We start from the raw sequence: 20,263 nt of genomic DNA, 5'->3' as shown, positions 1-20,263 counted from the left end.
GTCCTATTAGCTGCTGGTTTAATTTTAATCAGAGTCATTTAGTAGGATCAAGATGTCTCATTGTTGTTCCACCATAGAACGAACACTAGTCAGAAGTTGTTGGGAACTCAAACATTGAAGCATTGCTTTGTTTGGCAGATTGACTATTTATACCCCAACTCAGAGGGTTTACCTGTTCACGGCAGTAGACAAAATAGACAAAAATCCCTGCCTTTAAAGAGTTTACATTTTAATACATATCATTGTCAGATATTATGAAAGTTAATGTTATATGTAAGTGTTATATATATTGATGAATATCAGTAGTTTGTTTAGGAAGTTGGTTTTCTGGTTAAAGTAAGAGTCGTGTATTTTCTCAAATTTTATATTAAATTTTCTATAAAAGTACAAAAAAAACCAAACTAAGACTTTGCTAAGCAGATCCAGCTTTGCTGATCATAGTAGAAAAATACTGGCTTTGAAATAACAATGGTGACAATTTCTGAAACCCATAATGCTATTTCATTACACTAATAAAAAAAGAAAAGAGTATTGATAGGAATTCTGGGTTCTAGTCCAGGTTCTACCATCAAGTCAACTGAGTTAACTTCACTTCTTTAGACCTAAGCCTTCCCATTGTACAGTGAAGAAGATTAGACTAGACCAGTGCTTTCCAAATTGTCCTCTTTGGAGCTGTTGGGTTTTCTGGAGGTTTCAGAGAGAAGGGTGCAGATGAAGAGGGAGACCTAACAGGTTTCTTTTCATGGCTTCCCAGAAAACAACTTTACATTTATTAGTTTTACATACTGGGCTTCTGAAAGATATTTTGTTTTGTTTTATTTTAAAAACAATTTGGGATTAAAAATGTTGGTAGAGATTATATCTGGGTGCCCTCTTAAAATGTTAGGACTTTATTGGAAATAGATAATGAAATAACTGCTTTCTTTCATCTTATTGTAGTAACCCTATAGATTCCCTGTAAATGACATTTTTCCCAGGGTTAAGGCAAGCACTTTTATTAACACTTCTACCTATAAAACCTTAATTCATTATGTTTTGAGATTATCTTATAATGTACTCTGATATAATTTTACTCCTAATAACAAGTATGAGAATACTTTTATTTTTGTTTAAAAATTTTGATTCTTTTATTGGCTGACAGTATGGTATGGGACTTTATTTTCATTTCATTCAAGTAAAACTTTTATGTGTTTGGTTCAGCAAAACATTATATGTTATCTTCTGGGATATGAAAATAGTGTAGTTATATAGAACCACATGTTGCAATAAGGTTTGTTAAAGTGAGTGTCTACCTGCAAACCAAACATACATTATTTTTAACATTAAGCACTTCTGGCCTAATCATCATTATCATCATAGTGGCTAATATTTACTGAGCTAAACCTGCAGCCTGCACTTGTACCATGGCACGTAATCCTCACAACAACTCTACGAAGCAGGTACTATTATCATACCCATTTATAATTGAGGTAATTGTGGCTTGGAGAAGTTAATAATTCTCCAGAGTTACCAAGTGTGTAAATTGTAGTGCAGAGATTTTAATTCCTCTTTTCTGATGTTAAGAAATATGTACTCTTAACCCCTAAACTGTGTCTGTCTCAACAATGTTCCATAAGAGTAATGAAAAAGAGCAGTGGAGATGGCTGTTTTGTTTTGCTTAGTCTTAAGGATTCTAGCCATCTTGGACTTAAAGTTTTTGGAGTAGTCAGAGAAAGAGATCAGAAATAACGGCTTTATTTCTACCCTCCTCTTTTGTCAAAGGTCTACAGACCTATAGAGAACCATCCTCAATGTGACCCAACACCTCTCCCACTTTTCCCTTAACATTTTACTCATCTTTCAAGACTCAATCCGGATATTGCCTTTTCAAGGAAAGCTTCTCTGTATTTCAGAGCCCCTTCCTAGGTAAAACAGGGAAGAAGCAGAGTTCCTGTATTCCCTCTGTATACTTTCGCCTTAGTACTTAAAGTGTTGGACGTAATCTCCTCAAGTGTCTGTCTCTTCCACTGGACCACGAGCTACTTGAGGGCAGAGAATGATGTTTCTTCTTGGTAGTCCCAGAGCCCAGGGTATGGTGGATACTCCATCAGTACTTGTTAAGCTGAGCCAAAATCGCTTCCTGACAGCGTATACCTTTGCTCTGTAAATAATTCTGCAAATGTTTGTTATAAGGTATAACTGAAATCTGACCATCAGTGATCTTGCTTTGTCTGTTTTCAGGTTTGATGAACATCCCTTCTGAATCTTCCCAGCAGTCCCACACTTCTTGTTCCTATCAGCACTCTCCCAGCAGTACAGTGAGCTCTCACCCACACAGCAACCAAAGCAGCCTGACCAACAGTCATGGCAGTGGCCTCAACACCACAGGCAGTAATTCAGTTGCACAGGTCTCACTGTCCCACCCCCAGATGCATACACAGCCATCTCCACATCCGTCCCATCGACCGCATGGTTTACCACAGCATCCACAGCGTCCCCAGCACCCAGCACCACACCCGCAGCAACACAGCCAGCTCCAGTCCCCTCACCCCCAGCATCCCTCGCCACACCAGCACGTACAGCACCATCCGAACCATCAGCATCAGACGTTAGCACATCAGGCACCGCCTCCACCACAACAGGTATCCTGTAATTCTGGTAAGTTTTTGTCTTCTGACGTATGTTTGGCTAACTGTGAATTTGGATCTGTTATCTGGGGCTTATATATATTTTCTACCAGTACTCTTCTTATCCATCTTCTTTTGTGTTTCCTTGCCATAGTCCTAGAGTTGTAAGTCCTTCAGTCTATAGATTCACCTGGATATTGTCTTGATTACAATTTATGTGGTAGCATAGGCAAACTCAGCAACCTCTGCAGGTTTTGGTTTTAACTCTTGTCCTTCTGGAAAACAAGTGTTTTTGTGAGCGTTTGAAAGAAGAATGGAATGCACAGTCTGTCTGCAATCTATTGTGATTTAGTGTGGTATAGAAGAAAGAGTATAGATTTATGTCTGAAAGACCTGTATTCAAATCCTCATTATGGATCTTTATGACCTTTGGTGCATTAACTCTTTTGGTCTTATTATTTTGTTAGCTGTAGAACCACACTGGTATACAGTGTTGTTATGAGGATCATATTGAGGATACAAAATATGAAATGCCTAGTCTAGTACCTTGCATTTACGTATTCAGTGAATGTTCCCACTTTTTCTTTCTTTGCATATTCCTGCCAAGTATTTCATTTAGAATGATAGATTCATACCCTGATTTTAAAAGAAAAAAAAATGTCTGTTGCTCTTAAGATAGGTCTTGATGGTTTCTGGTGAGATGCTTAACTGACATTGCTCACAGACCAGGCAGTCTCTGCACTGCAGAACTCCAGAGGGTACCACAGACATAGACTACAAGGTGATGGGGCCTCTTGGAATGGTGCAGAGTACAGCTGGGTTCAAGTCTTGGATTCATCATAGTGGCCTTGCTAAGTCATGCCTCCTCTGTAGGTTCAATTTCTTTTGTTTGTAAAATGCAGGGAAATAATACCTTTCCTGCCTGTCTCACAGAGCAGATTGCCCCAGTGCATGATATAATGGGTTTGAATCCATTTGTAAAACTGGATTGGGATCGGCCAATATCAGGAGTAAGGCCAGCTCAAACTTTTGCTATCCAGGATTTATAATATTGCCAATATTATTTTTATAGGCGTTTCAAATGATTGGTATGCAACACTTGATATGCTAAAAGAAAGCTGTCGAATTGCCAGCAGTGTTAATTGGTCAGATGTAGACCTTTCACAGTTCCAAGGTGAGTATTGGTTCCTTCTGACTTATAACCAAATACACATATCATGTGTTTTTGAATAGATTTTAAGTCTCTTTTTAGTGGAAATAAGCATCTCCTTATATAGTGTTTCTTTTGCAGTTGGTAGTATGCTTAAAAACAACACTTGCAAAATTCATGATTAAGCCTTTCAGCCAGTTGATGTAGCGGAGGTTCACAGACAAGAGTTGTGAAGGAAATTTGGCCACATTTAAAAGAATCAGATTTTGAATAATTTTTAAAATGTCATTCTTCATTGCATGGGCAGAAGATTACCAGTGGAAATTTTGAGGGCTGAAAAAAAGAAGTGCTGTTTTCTTTGCAGTGTTTGCAGAACCATGCTAACTGTATTTCTAATGCTTTCCTCATAGGTTTGATGGAGAGTATGAGACAGGCAGATCTCAAGAACTGGTCTTTAGATCAGGTTCAATTTGCTGATCTCTGTTCTTCTCTTAATCAGTTCTTTACACAAACTGGCCTTATCCACTCACAGAGTAATGTTCAGCAGAATGTCTGTCATGGTGCCATGCATCCAACAAAACCTTCCCAACACATTGGAACAGGTATGGATTTAATTATCTTCTTGATTTTCTCTTTTTCTCATTCATATGAAATTCAGTAACTGTCTGGGGCAACTTGATATGTTGTTAATGATAGCAGTGATCCATTTATATCTTTTTATTTCTAAGAAATGAATGAAATCAAGTAATTTATTTAAGATATATCTTAGAAAAATTGAGATAAAAGAGACTATGTTTTTCTGTCATGATTTACATGATTATCTTATTGTTTATAATTGACTTTCCTTTGTGAATTTTAACCTTTCAAGTTACCAAACAAGAATTAAATGTCTTAAAGATATGTACATTTTAATTTTAATAAGAACATAGTTATGAGGTGTTACCAATTTAAATTTGTATAGACTTGCAATGAAAATCAATACATCTTTATATATCTTCTAAGAATGTTAAAAAAATTAAAGTTCAGAGTGTATATGAAGAGTATACATAACGGTAGTCTCATTTATGTTTTACTCTGAACTCAAAATTGGTGCTTTGTATTTTTTCATCTCACTTTCTTCCTTTATTTTTTACCCTTGTAGCCACCTCCTTTACTCTGATTGCAGAGCCTACAGTTTTCTCAAGTTTACATTCTGTGTTTAATATCCAAGTTCTTTCTCTCTTCATTTTAATGTCTTGATGCCTTTATCTCCAAGTTTTCTTTTCTGTACATTGTCTTGTTTTTAGAGTTGATGCTAAAAAGCTCTCTTTTCTATCCTGAGTGGCTTCCTTCAGTCATTATCCTAAATTATTTCACATACTTGGTCTTTCTAAGTTCTCAAGATCCCTAGTCCTTTTTGTGAAATCTTCATTTGTGTCTTTTGATACAAAAGAAATCTTCCATCTTTGCTTCTTCCACTTGAATAGCTTACCTAACTTGAAAGTCTCAGTGGTTGTGTGATTTTGGTGGCTTATTCATTTCATAAATCATATTCATAGAAGAGCCTCATTCAATGCCTGGCATATATAGGAGGTACTTAGTATTAACCGAATTTATTGAATGCCCTCTATGTGCCGGATACTAAGCCACTAAACTTTTTTTTTTTAAATAACGCTTTAGCTTCTCTCTCTCCTTTTGTCACTTCTTTTTTGGTTCCTGTTAAAATAAATTGCAAAAAATTTATTTTTATTGTGGTAAAATACACATAAAATTCACTGTCCCAATCATCCTTAAGTGTGCAGTTCAGTGGTATTTAAATACATTCATAATGTTGTGCAATTATCAACACCATCCATCTCCATAACTCTTTTCATTTTTGTAAAGCAAATACTCTATACTTACTCAACAAGACCTCTCCACCCATTTCATCCCTTCATCAGCCTGTGGCAACCAACATTCTAGTTTTTGTGTCTTGAGTTTTAACTATTCTAAGTACCTCGTATAAGTGGAATCATACAATGTCTGTCTTTTTGTGGCTGTCACTTAGCATAATGTCTTCAAGGTTCATCCATATTGTAGCATATGTTAGAATTTTCTTCATTTTTAAGGCTGAATATATGTATAAGGCTATTTTTAAGACTATTGTACATATAATACATACCACATTTTGCTTATCCATTCATCTGTTAATGAACACTTGGGTTGCTGCCATGTTTTAGCTATTGTGAATAATGTTGCTGTCAGCATGAGTGGACAGATCTTTTCAAGACCCTGCTTTCAATTATTTTGGGTATATACTCAGAAGTGGAATTGCTAGATCCTACGGTAATTCTATGTTTCATATTTTGAGGAACCATCATACTGTTTTTCTCAGCAGCTGTACCATTTTACATTTCCACTAACAGTCATAAGGGTTCCATTTTTCTCTATCCTCACCAACATTTGTTATTTTCTTTTCTTTTGTTTTTAATAGCTTTGCCCATTTCTTGATTGGGTTTTTGTTGCTGCTGAGTTTTAGGAATTCTCTATATTTCTGGGTATTAACTCCTTACCAGATATATGATTTGCAAATACTTCTCCCATTCTTTTTTTTTTTCTTTTTTACTGTGTTGTTAGTGTCTTTTTTTTTCTTCTTTTGTTGTGTATGCCTTTGGTATAGTATCCAAGAAATCATTATGGAATTCAATGTCATGAAGCTCTTGCCCTCTGTTTTCTTCTAAGAGTTTTAAAGTTTTAGGTCTTACATGTAAGTCTGACCCATTTTGAGTGAATTTTTGTATATGGTGTTATATAAGGGTCCAATTTCTTTTGTGTGTGGATATCCAATTGTCCTATTACCATTTCTTGAAAGACTGTCTTTTCCCCATTGAACGGTGTTGACACCTTGTCAAAAATCATTTTGACTATATATGTGTGTATTGCTGGGTTCTCTATTCTGTTCCATTGGTCTTTATGCCAGTACACTGTCTGACTGTAGTAGCTTTGTAGTAAGTTTTGAAATCAGGAAGTGTGAGTCTTCCAGCTTTGCTGTTCTTTTTCAGGATAGTTTTGGCTATTCACAGTCCCATGAGCTTCCATATGAATTTTAGGATGGGATTTTCTATTTCTGCAAAAAAAGTCATCAAGATTTTTGATATGGATTACATTGAATCTGTGGATTGCTTTGACATCTTAACAATATTGTCTTGCAGTCCATGAACATGAGATTCATTTCTATTTATTTATGTCTTTAATTTCTTCAGCAATGTTTTTTAGTTTTCATTGTACAAGTTTTTCATCTCTGTAATTAATTTATTCCTAAGTAGTTTATTGTTTTTGTAATTTCCTTTTCAGATTGTTCATTGTTTGTATATAGAAATGTGACTGAATTTTGCATGTTCACTTTGTATCCTACTACTTTGCTGAATTCATTTATTCTAACAGTTTTTCTGTGTGTAATCTTTAGGGATTTTTATGTATGAGATTATATCTGTGAACAGAGATAAATTTACTTCTCCCTTTTTAGTTTGGATGCCTTTTATTTCTCTTTCTTGCCTAATTGCTCTGGCTAGAACTTCTAGTACTATGTTGAATAGAAGTGGTGAAAGTGGACATCTTTGCTTTGTTCCTGATCTTAGAGGAAAAGCTTTCAGTCTTTCACCACTGAATATGATGTTCACTGTGAGATTTTCGTACATGGCTTTTGTTATGTTGAAGTAGTTTCCTTCTATTCCTAATTTGTTGAGTGTTTTTATCATGAAAGGTGTTGACTTTTGTCAGATACTTTTTCTGTGTCAGTTGAGATGATCATGTGGGTTTTTATCCCCTTCATTCTGTTAATGTGGTATGTTACACTGGTCAGTTTTTATATGTTGCACTGTTCTTGTATTCCAGGAATAAATCTCACTTGGTCATGCATGGTGTGCATAATCCTTCTATCATGTTACTGGATTCATTTTGCTATTGTCTTAAGAATTTTTGCATCAAGGTTCATAAGGGATATTGGTCTGTAGTTTTAGTTCTTCTTTAAATGTTTGGTAGAATTCACCCATGAAGCCATCAGATCCAGGGATTTTCTTTGTACAGGAAATTTTTGATTAAGTATTCAATCTTCTTACTCGTTATAGGTCTATTCAGATTTTTGTCTTTCTTCATGATTCAGTCTGTGTTGACTTTGTGTTTCTAGGAATTTGTCTGTTTCATCTAAGTTGTCCAGTTTGTTGGTATACGGTTGTTCAAAGAACTCTCTTATCCTTTTTATTTCTGTAGAATCAATAGTAATGTCACCACTTTCAATTCTCATTTGAGTCCTTTTTTTCTTAGTCCATTTAGTTAAAGGTTTGTCAACTTTGTTGATTTTTTTTCAAAGAACCAACTTTTGGTGTTAAAGATTTTTCTCTGATGTTTTTCTGTTCTCTATTTCATTTATCTCTGCTCTAATCTTTATTATTTCTTCCTTTCTGTTAGCTTTGGGTTTGGTTTCTTCTTCTTTTTTAGGTCTGTTTTTTTAATGTAAGTCTTTATAGCTATAAATTTCCCCCTTAACACTGCTTTTGCTGTTTCCTGTGAGCTTTGGTATGTTGTATTTTTGTTTTCCTTCATCTCTAAGTATGTTCTAATCCCCCTTGTAATTTCTTCTTTAATCCATTGGTTAAGTGTGTGTTGTTTAATTTCCACAAATCTGATAATTTTCCATTTTTACTTCTGTTTTTGATTTCTGACTTCATCCTGCTATGGTCAGAGAAGATACTTTGTATGGTACCTATCATTTAAAATCCATTGAGACTTGATTTGTAGCCTAACATATGGTCTGTTCTGGAAAATGTCCCATGTGCACTTGAGAAGAATGTGTATGCTGTTGTTGTTGGGTAGAATGTTCTATATATGCCTGTTAGATCAGGTTGATTTATTGTGTTAAATCCTCTATTTGCTTATCTTCTGTCTGGTTATTTTATCCATTATTGAGAAAATGGGTATTTAAGTCTCCAACTGTAATAGTAGAGTTGTTTATTTCTCCTTTCAGTTCTGTCAGTTTTTGCTTCATATGTTTTACAGTATGTTATTAGGTGCATAAATGTTTGTAACTGTTCTGTCTTCTTGCTGTATTGCACCTTTTGTTGATATATAATGTCCTTCTTTACAAGAAATAGGACTTCACAAGACATCTCTTGTAACATTTTTTGATTTAAAGTCTATTTTGTCTGATATTAGTACAACAATCCCTGTTCTCCTTTGGTTACTATTTGCATGGAATATCTTTTTTCATCCTTTCACTTTCAATCTGTTTGTGTCTTTGGATCTCAAGTGAGTCTTCTATAGTCAGCATATGGTTGGATCATGTGTTCTTATCCACTTCTGCCAATTCTGTCTTTTGATTGGAGGGTTTAATCCATTTATATTTAAAAGAATTACTGGTAAGGGGTGACTTCTGTGTTTTGCTATTTCTTTGCTATGCCTTGTAGCTTTTTTGTCCCTTATTTCCTGCATTACTGTCTTCTTTTGTGTTTAGTTAATTTTTTGTAGTGAAATGTTTAAATTCCTTTCTCATTTCTTCTTGTGTATATTCTGTAGCTCTTTGTGGTTACCTTGGGGATTGCATTTAACATCCTAAAGTTTCAACACTCTAATTTGAATATAATTATACCAATGTAACTTCTATAACATGCAAAAACTCTGCTCCTTTTCGGCTCCACTTCCACCTCTTTTGGTTGTTGATGTCTCAAAATTACATTTTTCTACATTGTGTGGCCCAAAACATGTACTAATAATTATTTCAAATGCATTAATCTCTTAAATCATGTAGACAACAGTATGTGAAGTTACAAGCCAAAGTTACAATAATATGAGCTTTTATACTAATAGTTTTTAGAGAACATTTTAGCCTCTTAAATCATGTATAGAACAAAAAGTGGAGTTAAAAATCATTGTTATGATAATGCTATCTCTATAATTGCCCATGTATTTACCTTCATTGAGATCTTTACTTTTTTCATACGGCTTTGTGTTACTGTGTAGTGTCCTTTCATTTCTTCCTGCAGGACTCTCTTGAGCATTATTTTCCGGGGCAGGTCTAACAGTAACAAACTCTCTTAGCTTTTATTTATCTGGGAATGTCTTAATTTCTCTCTCACTCTTGAAAGGACACTTTTACCAGGTATAGGATTCTTTGTTGACACTTTTCTTTTAGCACTTTGAATAGATTGGCCCACTACCTCTGGCCTGTAAAACTTCTGATGAGAAATCTGCTTATAATCTTATTAAGGATCCCTTATATGTGCCAAGTCACTTCTCTCTTGCTGCTTTCAGCATTCTCTCTATATCTTTGGCTTTTGAAAATGTGATTATAATGTGTCTTGGTGTGGGTCCCTTTGACTTCATCTTACCTGGAGTTCGCTGAGCTTCTTGGATGTTTATATTCCTGTCTTTCGTCAAATTTGGGAAGTTTTCAGCTCTTACTTGTTCAGATATTCTTTCGGCCCCTTCTTCTCTCTCTTCTCCTAGGACTCCCACAATGCATAATTGGTCTGCTTGATAGTGTCTCATAGGTCCCTTAGGCCCTGTTTGCTTTTCTTCAGTCTGTTTTCTTTCTGTTAATCAGCCTTGATAATTTCCATTGTCCTATCCTGTCTTCACATTTGCTGATTCTTTCTTCTGCCTGCTCTTCTTTGAGTCCCTTAAGTGAATTTTTAATTTCAGTTATTGTACTTTTCAGTTCCAGAATTTCTTTTTGGTTTTTTTTTTATGTTTTCTCTTTGTTGATATTTCATTGTGTTCATGCATTGCTTTCTTAATTTTCTCCACATCTTCCTTTAGTCTTTGAACATCTGTAAAGTTGTTTTAAAATCTTTGCGTAGTAGATCTGCCATTAGGATTTTTTTCAAGGACAGTTTCTGTGGATTTGTTTTTGCTTTGAATGGGCCATACTTCCCTGTTTATTTTTATGCCTTGTAATTTTTTCTGTTGTTGTTGTTGAAAACTATACACTTGAATCTATTAATGTGATACCTGTGGAAATCAGATTCTTCCTCTTCCCAAGGGTTTGCAGGATTTTGTTACTGTTTTTGTTTTTTTGATTGTTACAGGCTATCCTTGTGCTGAGGATCAACTTAAGGTTTAAACTTAAGATCTTTTCAGGTTTTCTCTGAGCCTGCGCTTATTTTTTTTTTTTTGGCATGGGTGGTCACTTTTTAACTTGCCCTGCATATGCAGTTGTTTTTCAGTATCCTAGTCTTTAATGTCTGGCTCCCAGAGGGGAAAAAAGAAAAGAAAGAGGGGAAAGGGGGCAGCAGCCCTTTAAATCTCCTGGAAATCAGTTCAGCCAGAGGAGAGGAGATGCAGCAATAATGGCCACCCTCCTTTTTGTCTGCAACTCTGTAATCAGAAGCAACAATCAGTGATCAGAGCACAGATCCCCAGTATTTGGTGGACAGTACCCTTTTTGCCCACACTGGCTCCTGTAGGGTTTGTATAAGCTGTTCCAGCTGCTTGCCATGGGGGTAGGAGTGAGGGGATAGGTAGCTATATCTGTGCTAAGAGCTGAAATTCACCAAAATTAACTGCAATTTGCCAACCAAGCCTTCTTCTGCAAGTTGTGAACCTTCTTTAGAGAGTCCAGAGTTGCAAACTAGTTATGTTAGATTTTACCCATGCAATTTTATCTAGATTCCTGTTCCACCATCTTCCCAGAATTCTCCCTATCTTCATGTTTAAGTATAAAGATCTTTATGATTTGGCATGTATTTTTACTTTTTTGTCTTCTTCTATTCCATCTTTTTAATCTATTCTTCTGTGTGGCGTGGACAGCTTATCTTTGGTCCTCTGATAGGTTCTAAGCCTATAATTTGTCCCTTTCAGGATACATCACTTACTTTTCTAGCTTGCTTGAAGTCCTAGACCAGGTGTACCATACTTTGTCCATTGTCTCTTGGTTCTCCTCTCTTCCTTTCTTTTTTTCCCTGTTCAACGAAAATTGTCCCTTCAAAGTGCTGCCACATTCTCTTTTCCAAATCACCTTAAACCATTTCAGTCAACCTTAAAAGTACTAAGTGAATTTGGGTAGTTTATATGTACATCAGTATGCATGTGTGTTTGGGGGTGAGCCCCTGTGTTGCTCAGATTGTTGCCTTCAGATCAGGGAATTCTAGGAAAGACAGGTAGAAGAAGATGTGGGTCAGTCTTAAGAGAAGGCCATTTCAGAAGGCCGTTGTACATGCTAGCCAGTAGCTCCCCTTTCTGCAATTTCAAAGCTGTAGGGTGAAACAAGACTTTCTTCAGTTTTGTGGCCTAAATCTCTAAGAAAGGTCCAAAAATACCTTTTGATTTTGGAACTGGGTACTCTTGGTCATGGAAGAAGCACTTTCCATCTGCTGCTGTCCTCTGTCAGAGTGTCCAGGCATCTCTTCTAGATTCTCTCTAGACTGAGATCCTGGGTTATTTCCCTAAAGCCCTTTGTTAGTAGACTTCTGTGGTCATCTCTACTTGATCCTTGACCTTGATTATTTGGTTCTGGTTTTTATGATTCTCTTAATTTTTTCTGCCATCTTTCCCTTTTATTGCCAGCACTTCCTTTCCCTCTACGGTCCCCCCAACTTCTTCTTGATTCTCAGTGTTACTCCATTCATAGCCTGTCAGATGCAGAAGACCTGTAGTTTTCCCTCAGTGTTTATTTGTCTCCCAATTTCCTTCCCCTTTAAGTCTTTTCCTTCTGAGTCAAAAGAACTTTAGTGATCCCTGGCCTGCCAAGCCATGTTGACTTTTGTCAACACTTTGTGTGATCAGCTCTGGTGTTAAGTATCTATCACCTCATGCCTGCTGATGCCTATTCACAAACATTCAGGGTTTTTTTTTTTTTTAATTAAAATTTCTTTAAAATTTTTGGCTGCATTGGATCTTTGTTGCTGCACACTGGCTTTTTCTAGTTGCAGTGAGCGGGGGCTACTCTTCGTTGCAGTGCGTGGGCTTCTCATTGTGGTGGCTTCTCTTGTTGCAGAGCACAGGCTCTGGGCGTGTGGGCTTCAGTAGTTTTGGCACGTGGGCTCAGTAGTTGTGGCTCATGGGTTGTAGAGCGCAGGCTCAGTAGTTGTGGTGCACAGGCTTGGTTACTCCTCTGCCTGTGAGATCTTCCCAGACCAGGGCTTGAACCCGTGTCCCCTGCATTGGCAGGCAGATTCTTAATCACTGTGCCACCAGGGAAGTCCCACGTTCAGGTTTTTTTACATGCCAGCCTGCTTCCTTTTGTTTTAAGTCCTAGCCACTTTCTGTTATTCTTTCATTCTCCTTCTTGCGTCCCTGTCTTTCACATTTTTTCAGATATCTCATTTCTCTTATCTCTACCACCCAGTAATTCTTTACCACATTTTCTTAGAAATGTAGTGTAAGAGGGAACTTCAGAGAGCTGTTAAAGCTGTTATCCTTTTATTTAACAGGTAAGGAAACTGATCCAAAGAGAGAAAGTGACTTGCCTGAAATTACAAAGTTCATTTAGATATAGGTCTTGACTCCCAGAATACAGCCTTTCCATATCCTTCAAACTTTCCCTGTCCCGTCTGTCTTCAATACTCCCCTTTTGGTAAATACCTCTTTGGCCTCCTTAGAGATGCCAGAAACTAGTGTTGTAATGTGTTAGTGTGGACGGGGGAAGGAGAAAAAGATGTTGTAGTACACAGTGTATTCCCTCTTCTTCCTAAATCATTTTACCTGTATTTACAATTTATCTTGCCCAAAATGTTTAAATCCTCCAGTAATGTTTAAGTCCTCTAGTTGTGCTGTTCTTAATTTGATGCTCTGCTTAAAGGTCATTAAATACAAGTAGATGTGCATTAATTCAGCAAACATTTATTTACACCTTTCCTGTGCCTGACTACATAGTGGGGACTAGGAATAATGAGGTGACTCTAGAATAGTCCCTAATCTCAAGGAGCTCACAGCCTGATAGGTGAGACAAGTCTACCAAGAAATACAGTATTAGGAGGACTACATTTCTACCACAGGGCAATGGGAATAAGAGAAAGAGGCTTACTTGTCCTAGGGAAAAAGAAAAGCTTCATACAAGACAGCACATTTCAGCTGGACTTTGCAGGATAAGTGGGATTCTATATGCCAGAGAAGTCTGATCATTTCTCTGCTCAAAACCCTTTATTAGTGTCCATTTTTCTCAGTAAAAACCAAAGACCTTACTGTGGCCTATATGGCCCTACACAGTCTGGTCCCCCATTACTCTCTGACCTTGCCTCTTTTTCCCTTCCCCTCCCCTCCCCTTACCTCAGGGCCTTTGTACTTGCTCTTTCCTCTATCTTGAGTGAGCTTCCCGAGATAGACACATGACTCAAGTTTTTCCCTAAAAAAGCACCTACTACAGTGATGCCTTCCCTGACCATCCTACTTAAATGGCACCTACTCAGCACTCCTTTTCCCCTCTCCCTGCTTTATTTTTCTGTGTAGCGTGTATAACATACTATATAATTTACTTTATTTTCCTCCCTCCCGTCTTCACCCCTCCCAATCCCCTGAGAACCAGCTCCAAAAAGACAGGGAGTTTGTTTCTTTATTTATGTATTTCTAGTGCGTAGAGCTGTGCCTAGCACAAATACTTCTTGAATGAATGAATGGTCATTCAACAACAGTCTACTTTCAAGAAGTATGTTGTGTGATTAGATTTTTATTGAAGTATAGTTGATTTGCAATATTATATTAGTTTTAGGTGTACAGCACAGTATAGATTTATAAATTCTCATAACTACATTCTAAATGTTATAGGATCTCAAACATCTTTGGAAACTGCATTATAAGTTAATTTCTTGCTTAAAAAGTCCTAGTAGACTCTCATTGTTCAGTCTGTAATGAGAACATGGGAAAAAAATGAGGAGTAATGAGAATCTCTGTATGAAAATAAAATCGTATGAATGTGACAAGTTTCAAAAAGTTAAGGCCATTTGTTTAATGTGGGTGTCTATTTATTCCCATAATCTTGTTTATTTCCATAATTCTCTAATTCTCACCTGTCTCCTCCTTTAAGGTAAGAATTACTAAGCCAAAAGAGAAATGAAAAAATATATATATAAACAGATTAATCTCCAATAAAAATTAGGTTTTGTCTTATGACTTGAGTTGTTAAGGATAAGTAGAAAGAGAGCTAAGATTTTGCAGGATGGAGGCTGGGATGTCGTTGGTAAGTGAATGACCATATTACTCAGAGGAGGGCAGCCCCTCTAGCTGGCTGCAGCCTTTAAAAGGTACATCAGCCACGAATGTGAAGGCCAATCACATTTTTTCTCCTGCAAAAATATACTAGAGCTGTAACTTAGTATAACTTTTATTAGTATAACTTTTCTCTTCTTTTCTTCCTAAATCTTCAGTATGGTAAATTGGTCAGAGAGATCAGTTCTGACTTTAAACTTTACTATAAAAAGGCATGTTATCTTGGGAGGCAGTGGCTGGAAGTCAGAACTCTTGGGTTCTGTTCCTGGTTCTTTCTCATTTTCTCTCGTCTCATTTCCTCACCTACATGAACAGAAGTAGGGCTTGATTAGATTATCTCTGAGACTATCTCAAACTTGGACAGTCTGACTTTCCAGTGGCAGGTGGAAAACTTGTGAGCAGCCAAATATAGTGTGCCCTACCATGAATATAAAACGAAGATTTTTCTTCCCTTTCTAGTTTCCTCTGGGAAAATGACTGCTGTTTTCTAGTTTGATTACAGCATTCCTAGAATGCAAGTATAGTTTGTGTGAAACACTAGAATACCTTAGGGAAATAGCCTTTCCAGAATTCTGGATGTTTCATATAATATAAACCAGTGTTATGGTGGTTCTTCCCCAGGAGTTATTGTGGGAGGTTGCATGATTTTTCCTCCCCTCCCTTTCTGTTTTGCATTAGGATGCAATGTAATTGACATTCTGGAGCTATTATACTTGATGGCTGCTGTCAGTGAAAGCATATTAACTTAAGAACCTTCTGAAATGCTATTTAAATGAGATCTGTGTTTCCCATCTACACATCTTCTAAATAATGTTTTTAATCACCTTTGATATAGCTCTTTTACTTTATACAAATCTTTCCTGTCACTTTGTGCCTCCAGTCACTTTGTTAATCAGCTAGGGCACACTTAGGTCTGCTTTAAGGATGGGAAAATCAGGGCAATAGAGACAACCATTACTGGAAAGAGCCCGTGAGTTAGGAGAACTGAATTCTAGCCCTAGGCCCTGTCAGACTGATGTGTCTTTGGGCAAGTCTCCTCAGCCTTCTGAGCCCCTTGTTGCCTCATCCATAAAATGGGGGTAATCCCTGTCTTGCTTTCATTGTGGGTCTAGGGGGAGACTCAGATGAAGTAATGGGATATGAAAATGCTTTTGAACTATAATGAGGTATGTATCAACAACAGACTTAACTTACCTACGAGCTTCCAGAGAGTTAGAGGCAGTGCCAGAATTAGTACCAGTGTACTCACACCCAACCTGGCACCGTGTTTGAAAATCCAGCACCACCTTTGGCAGAGTTTTAGCATCTAAAAGGAGTGATTTTTCCTTCCCTTTTCTTCCTCGCTTTACCAGCTTAATTTAGTTTTAGGTAACAATTCTATTAAGATTTTTATGTTTGATTTGCTTTACTTATGGTACTATGTTTTCCTTCTGTCTTCTTCACAATCTGATTAGGAAATTTGTACATAGACTCCAGGCAAAATCTCGCTCCTTCAGTGATGCCTCCCCCTGGTTATCCTCACATCCCGCAGGCACTCAGCACTCCAGGAACAACAATTGCAGGTAATTTGGGGTGTGGTGTGTTGGGATTGGTACTTGGAGTTTAATACTGAAAAAGGCTTTAGCTGTCCCGACAGCTGCCTCAGGAGCGGGTGAATTCCCTGTTTCAGAGGGGTGGGGTGCAGAATACCTGTAAGATGAGGATCATAAGAGCCACCTTGTAGAGGCTTCTGGGTGGGTAAATGAGAGCATATGCACTGAGTTCCTGGCACACATAGGAAGTGTTCAATAGGTGTGTGTTTCTTTCTTCCTTTATCCTCTCCCAAGTCACTGCTGACATTGCCTCCTTCCTTCCAGGCCATCACGGAGCCATGAACCAGCAGCACATGATGCCTTCCCAAGCCTTCCAGATGCGGCGCTCTCTGCCTCCAGATGACATCCAGGATGACTTTGATTGGGATTCAATTGTGTAGAGCTTGTTTCTCAAGGCACCAGGCAGACCCAAGCGTTACCTTTCTGTGCAGTGAAGGGAAAGGTTTGAGAGAATCCAGTTGAGAAAACAAAGTTTCTAATCATTTTACCAGTGTTACCGAAAATTTTTTTGAAGACAATCAGAAAGATTTTTGCTGGATAACTTACTGCTTTTATCCGACCCAGACAAGTACTACATGTTTGTCTCCCTGCCAGCTGCCCTATGTAGCTCCTAATTGTTGTGTGATTTGAACGGCTTTTGCATATTTGTGTCAGTTTGATGTTGACCACAAGTGCCAGACTGATTTTTCAGACAGAGCCTATTTTGCTGCAAGCAGTTTATAGATGCATATGTGTAAATACATGTACAAAAATTATTGAAAGGCTTCAGTTTTTTCTAATTGGATTATTATGTCTTGAAAAGAAAGTTACTGTGAGTTTTTATTCCTTGTTAGGCTATTTTCGGCAGGATGCTTTTAACTGACGTAGGCAACTGAAAGGAAATAGATTTTTTCAAAGCCCAGTTCCCCTTATTTAATCTTTTTCGGAAATGTGAGTATTGAGTTCTACTCAGTAAGCCAGAGAACCCAGAGTTTGATACTCTCCAAACAGTCCAAAGGGGCATGTTGTTCCTGAGCAGCATGAAGGACTGACCAAATGTTTTTTTGATGCCTGGGGGATTCTACAGTTCATGTTGCGCCGTGTCAGCATCTGTTTTTCTAAGTCTGCATTGTATGCCAGTTCTAAATGTGTTTGATTAGAAGCTGGGCACTGCTTGGCTTTTGAAGCAAATCAGTGTCTCCACATTCACTTATGTATTTATTATTCAGAAGTGTTATTTTAATATTTATTGCTATCTTCTGTGAATGCTCAACTCCTCTTGGGTTCATTAAGGAGAAATGCAGTGTCTGAAAGCACAGAATTATTTTTCTTGATAAGAGTTTACAGACAAGACAATCAGAGAGAGATTGTGTCATTCTCTTTATCATTACTCCTGCCATGTGAGTATATTCTCTATCTTTGCATTCCTTCTAATTGAGACTTATTTGCTAAGTAGGATTTTCTGGAATTTGAATCAGAGTTCGTTTGGGCAACAGAACAGCAGGGCAGTGTTTGTATAGCAAGTTTCCCCCTCATTCTCTTTCCATTTAGGAAGCACTGAAAGGAGGGTAGAGCCACACATGGATTTTATTTGCCTCCGTCTTCAGTGCAGTTACTGTGGAGTGGCCTCCTGTTTCTGTTGTCCTGTGTGTCTGTATATGCATGATGTTTGGTTCCTCTCTTTGAAATGCATCCTGCCTCTTCGGGGTTTTTATTAGTTGTTTGTTTTTTGTTTTGTTTTATTTCACAGTTACTTTGCATGGATTGATTGTCTTAGTTTTGTAATGAAACTAAGAGAAATGAGATTTCTTTTTTTAATGAATAGATTTTGAATTGGTTCTTTAGACCAGAAAAAAAAAGCAGAATTTTTCAGTCCTAGTGGGGAAATGATGTTCCATCAAATCAAGGAGTACTAACTGCTCACTGGTTGCTTTTTAGCATCTCTAGTCTCTATCAGCCATGCTTATTAAGTCACTTTAATTACCCTTACTGATTCCGTGGTTGAGTAATCTCTACTTGAACTAAACAAACACCTTTGTTTCTCTGTGTGTGTATGTGAGAGTGTTTGTGAACGTCTTTGGGTATTTTTTTTTAGTGGAGTGTTGCCTTGAATGAATCACTGGGAAGCCAGCCATGGTAAAGGCTGGTGAGGTTGAGGAGGAGGGAAGGGCTTTATATTCCTGTTGTTTGGATCCTGCTTGGCATGAAAAAGGAAACTCAGTTCCAGCCCCTTGGATCAGTAAAAATCAGAGGATTCTGGAAAGGCAGCCAATCAAGATGAGATAGCAGCCTGCAGAGTAAAAGCTTGGGGAAAAGGGGGTGATTCTCAGTGGTCTGCTCAAGTCACGGTTCTCTAGATACCAAAATAGCTGTTTTGAAACTATAAATTGTGTGGGTAGCAGTGTGCACTTTAAACAATTTGGGTATTAGAATGCAGTAGCTTATACTGAGTGATTCAAGTAGAAACCGCTGATGAAGATGTTACAAACTGTGTGAAGCTAATTTCCCATTTAGCAATCATTTATTGATTTGCAGTGATCAATATTTCTGTGAGAATTTAAACTTACCATGAATGGCCCTGGAGGCAGAGCCTCCATCCAGACCCATCCCACACTAGTGGTTCCTGTGGCCAGGGAGCCGAGGGCAGGCTCTCTCACGGGCTCCAGCCAGACAAGGCTCCCTGGTGAGGCGCAGAGCATCCCTCTAGTGGCCATCTCAGTTGGTAGTTGTACATGCAGAGCAAGTTCTGTCTTGGGCTTAAATTGACTGAAGGCTTTTGGGGAAAAGAATCATAAATGCATATAATCAAATGGGGGTACTCTGTCCAGGAGAATAATCCGACTGGCATTTGTGGCAGTTTTTGAAATGTAAATGTATTCATGTATGTTCTTGTAAATACATGTCTCTCAGATGTCCTTTGAAGTGGGAGGGAATCAATCTGGGGATTATTTCAAATGGAATAGAGTATTTTGATATTGTTCATTCAGAGGGTGATGTGTACATATCTATATTGTATATATGTGATGAAAATGCATTGGCTTTTTGTGCAAACACAATCTGCTCTCTGTACTGCTGTTGGACAGTCAGTGTTTTAATGTTTCTACAGTTTTGCTATTGCACGATTTCATATTTTGCCTCTATGATGAACGGCACCCATTCTTTGTAACTGTTTAGTGCTGTAAAGAAATATCCCAAGTGTCATTAGGATTGTTGCTGCCAGAAGTGATATGCATGAATGGCACTTAAAATAAATATATTATGTTAACTCTATTTACAACACCAATTGGTCTGTGTCATTTGCTGCAGTTGAGGGAACAAGATTGGAGCTAGTCCAGAAGCAGAAAGCCTGGAGTTAGTCATTCCTTGGGGTCTCAGAGATTGTGTCCCATGTACTGCTGCCTGAGAACAGTCATTGCTGCTGTTCGTTGAACATCTCACTTGCTCTGTGAACTTGAGGAAATTATTTCATTTGTCTGAGCTTCATTTTCCTCATTTACAGTGCCTATAAAATGAGAATAATACCTCCTGGAGTGGTAGAGGGATTAAATTAATTAAGGCGTTTAGAACAGCATCTGGAACATAAAAAGTACTCAGTATGTGCCACCTGCTGTGCTAAGTAGATATTGTTATCCTCATCTTACATGTGGGAACAACTCAAGTAGAGGTATGATGGCTTCCCCAGATCCTTTGTTGGCAAGTGGTAGAGCTAAGGTTTGAATCCAGATCATTTGACTCCAACGTCATGTTTTTTACACCGTCCTCTATTCCTTCCAGTGGAATGC

The 20,263-nt window shown here is 37.6% G+C and overlaps 1 protein-coding gene across 2 annotated transcripts in view; it reads left to right on the top strand.

The window, feature by feature from the left end:
- FOXJ3 (forkhead box J3) overlaps window positions 1-19,751 on the top strand; it is a 134,843-nt gene extending 115,092 nt beyond the window's left edge. For both annotated transcript variants that reach the window (XM_060089632.1, XM_060089631.1), the window contains 5 exons: window positions 2,221-2,637; window positions 3,679-3,780; window positions 4,167-4,358; window positions 16,365-16,472; window positions 16,767-19,751. In XM_060089632.1, coding sequence (XP_059945615.1) covers window positions 2,221-2,637; window positions 3,679-3,780; window positions 4,167-4,358; window positions 16,365-16,472; window positions 16,767-16,882 — 935 coding nt within the window. In that variant the 3' untranslated portion in view covers window positions 16,883-19,751. The remainder of the gene's footprint in view (window positions 1-2,220; window positions 2,638-3,678; window positions 3,781-4,166; window positions 4,359-16,364; window positions 16,473-16,766) is intronic.
- The last annotated feature ends 512 nt before the right edge of the window (window positions 19,752-20,263 follow it).

The sequence above is a fragment of the Mesoplodon densirostris genome, chromosome 2 (assembly GCF_025265405.1).
Source record: "Mesoplodon densirostris isolate mMesDen1 chromosome 2, mMesDen1 primary haplotype, whole genome shotgun sequence".
Lineage (NCBI taxonomy): Eukaryota > Metazoa > Chordata > Mammalia > Artiodactyla > Ziphiidae > Mesoplodon > Mesoplodon densirostris.
Note: the sequence above shows the minus strand (reverse complement) of the source record. Positions and strands in the feature narration are given on the sequence as shown.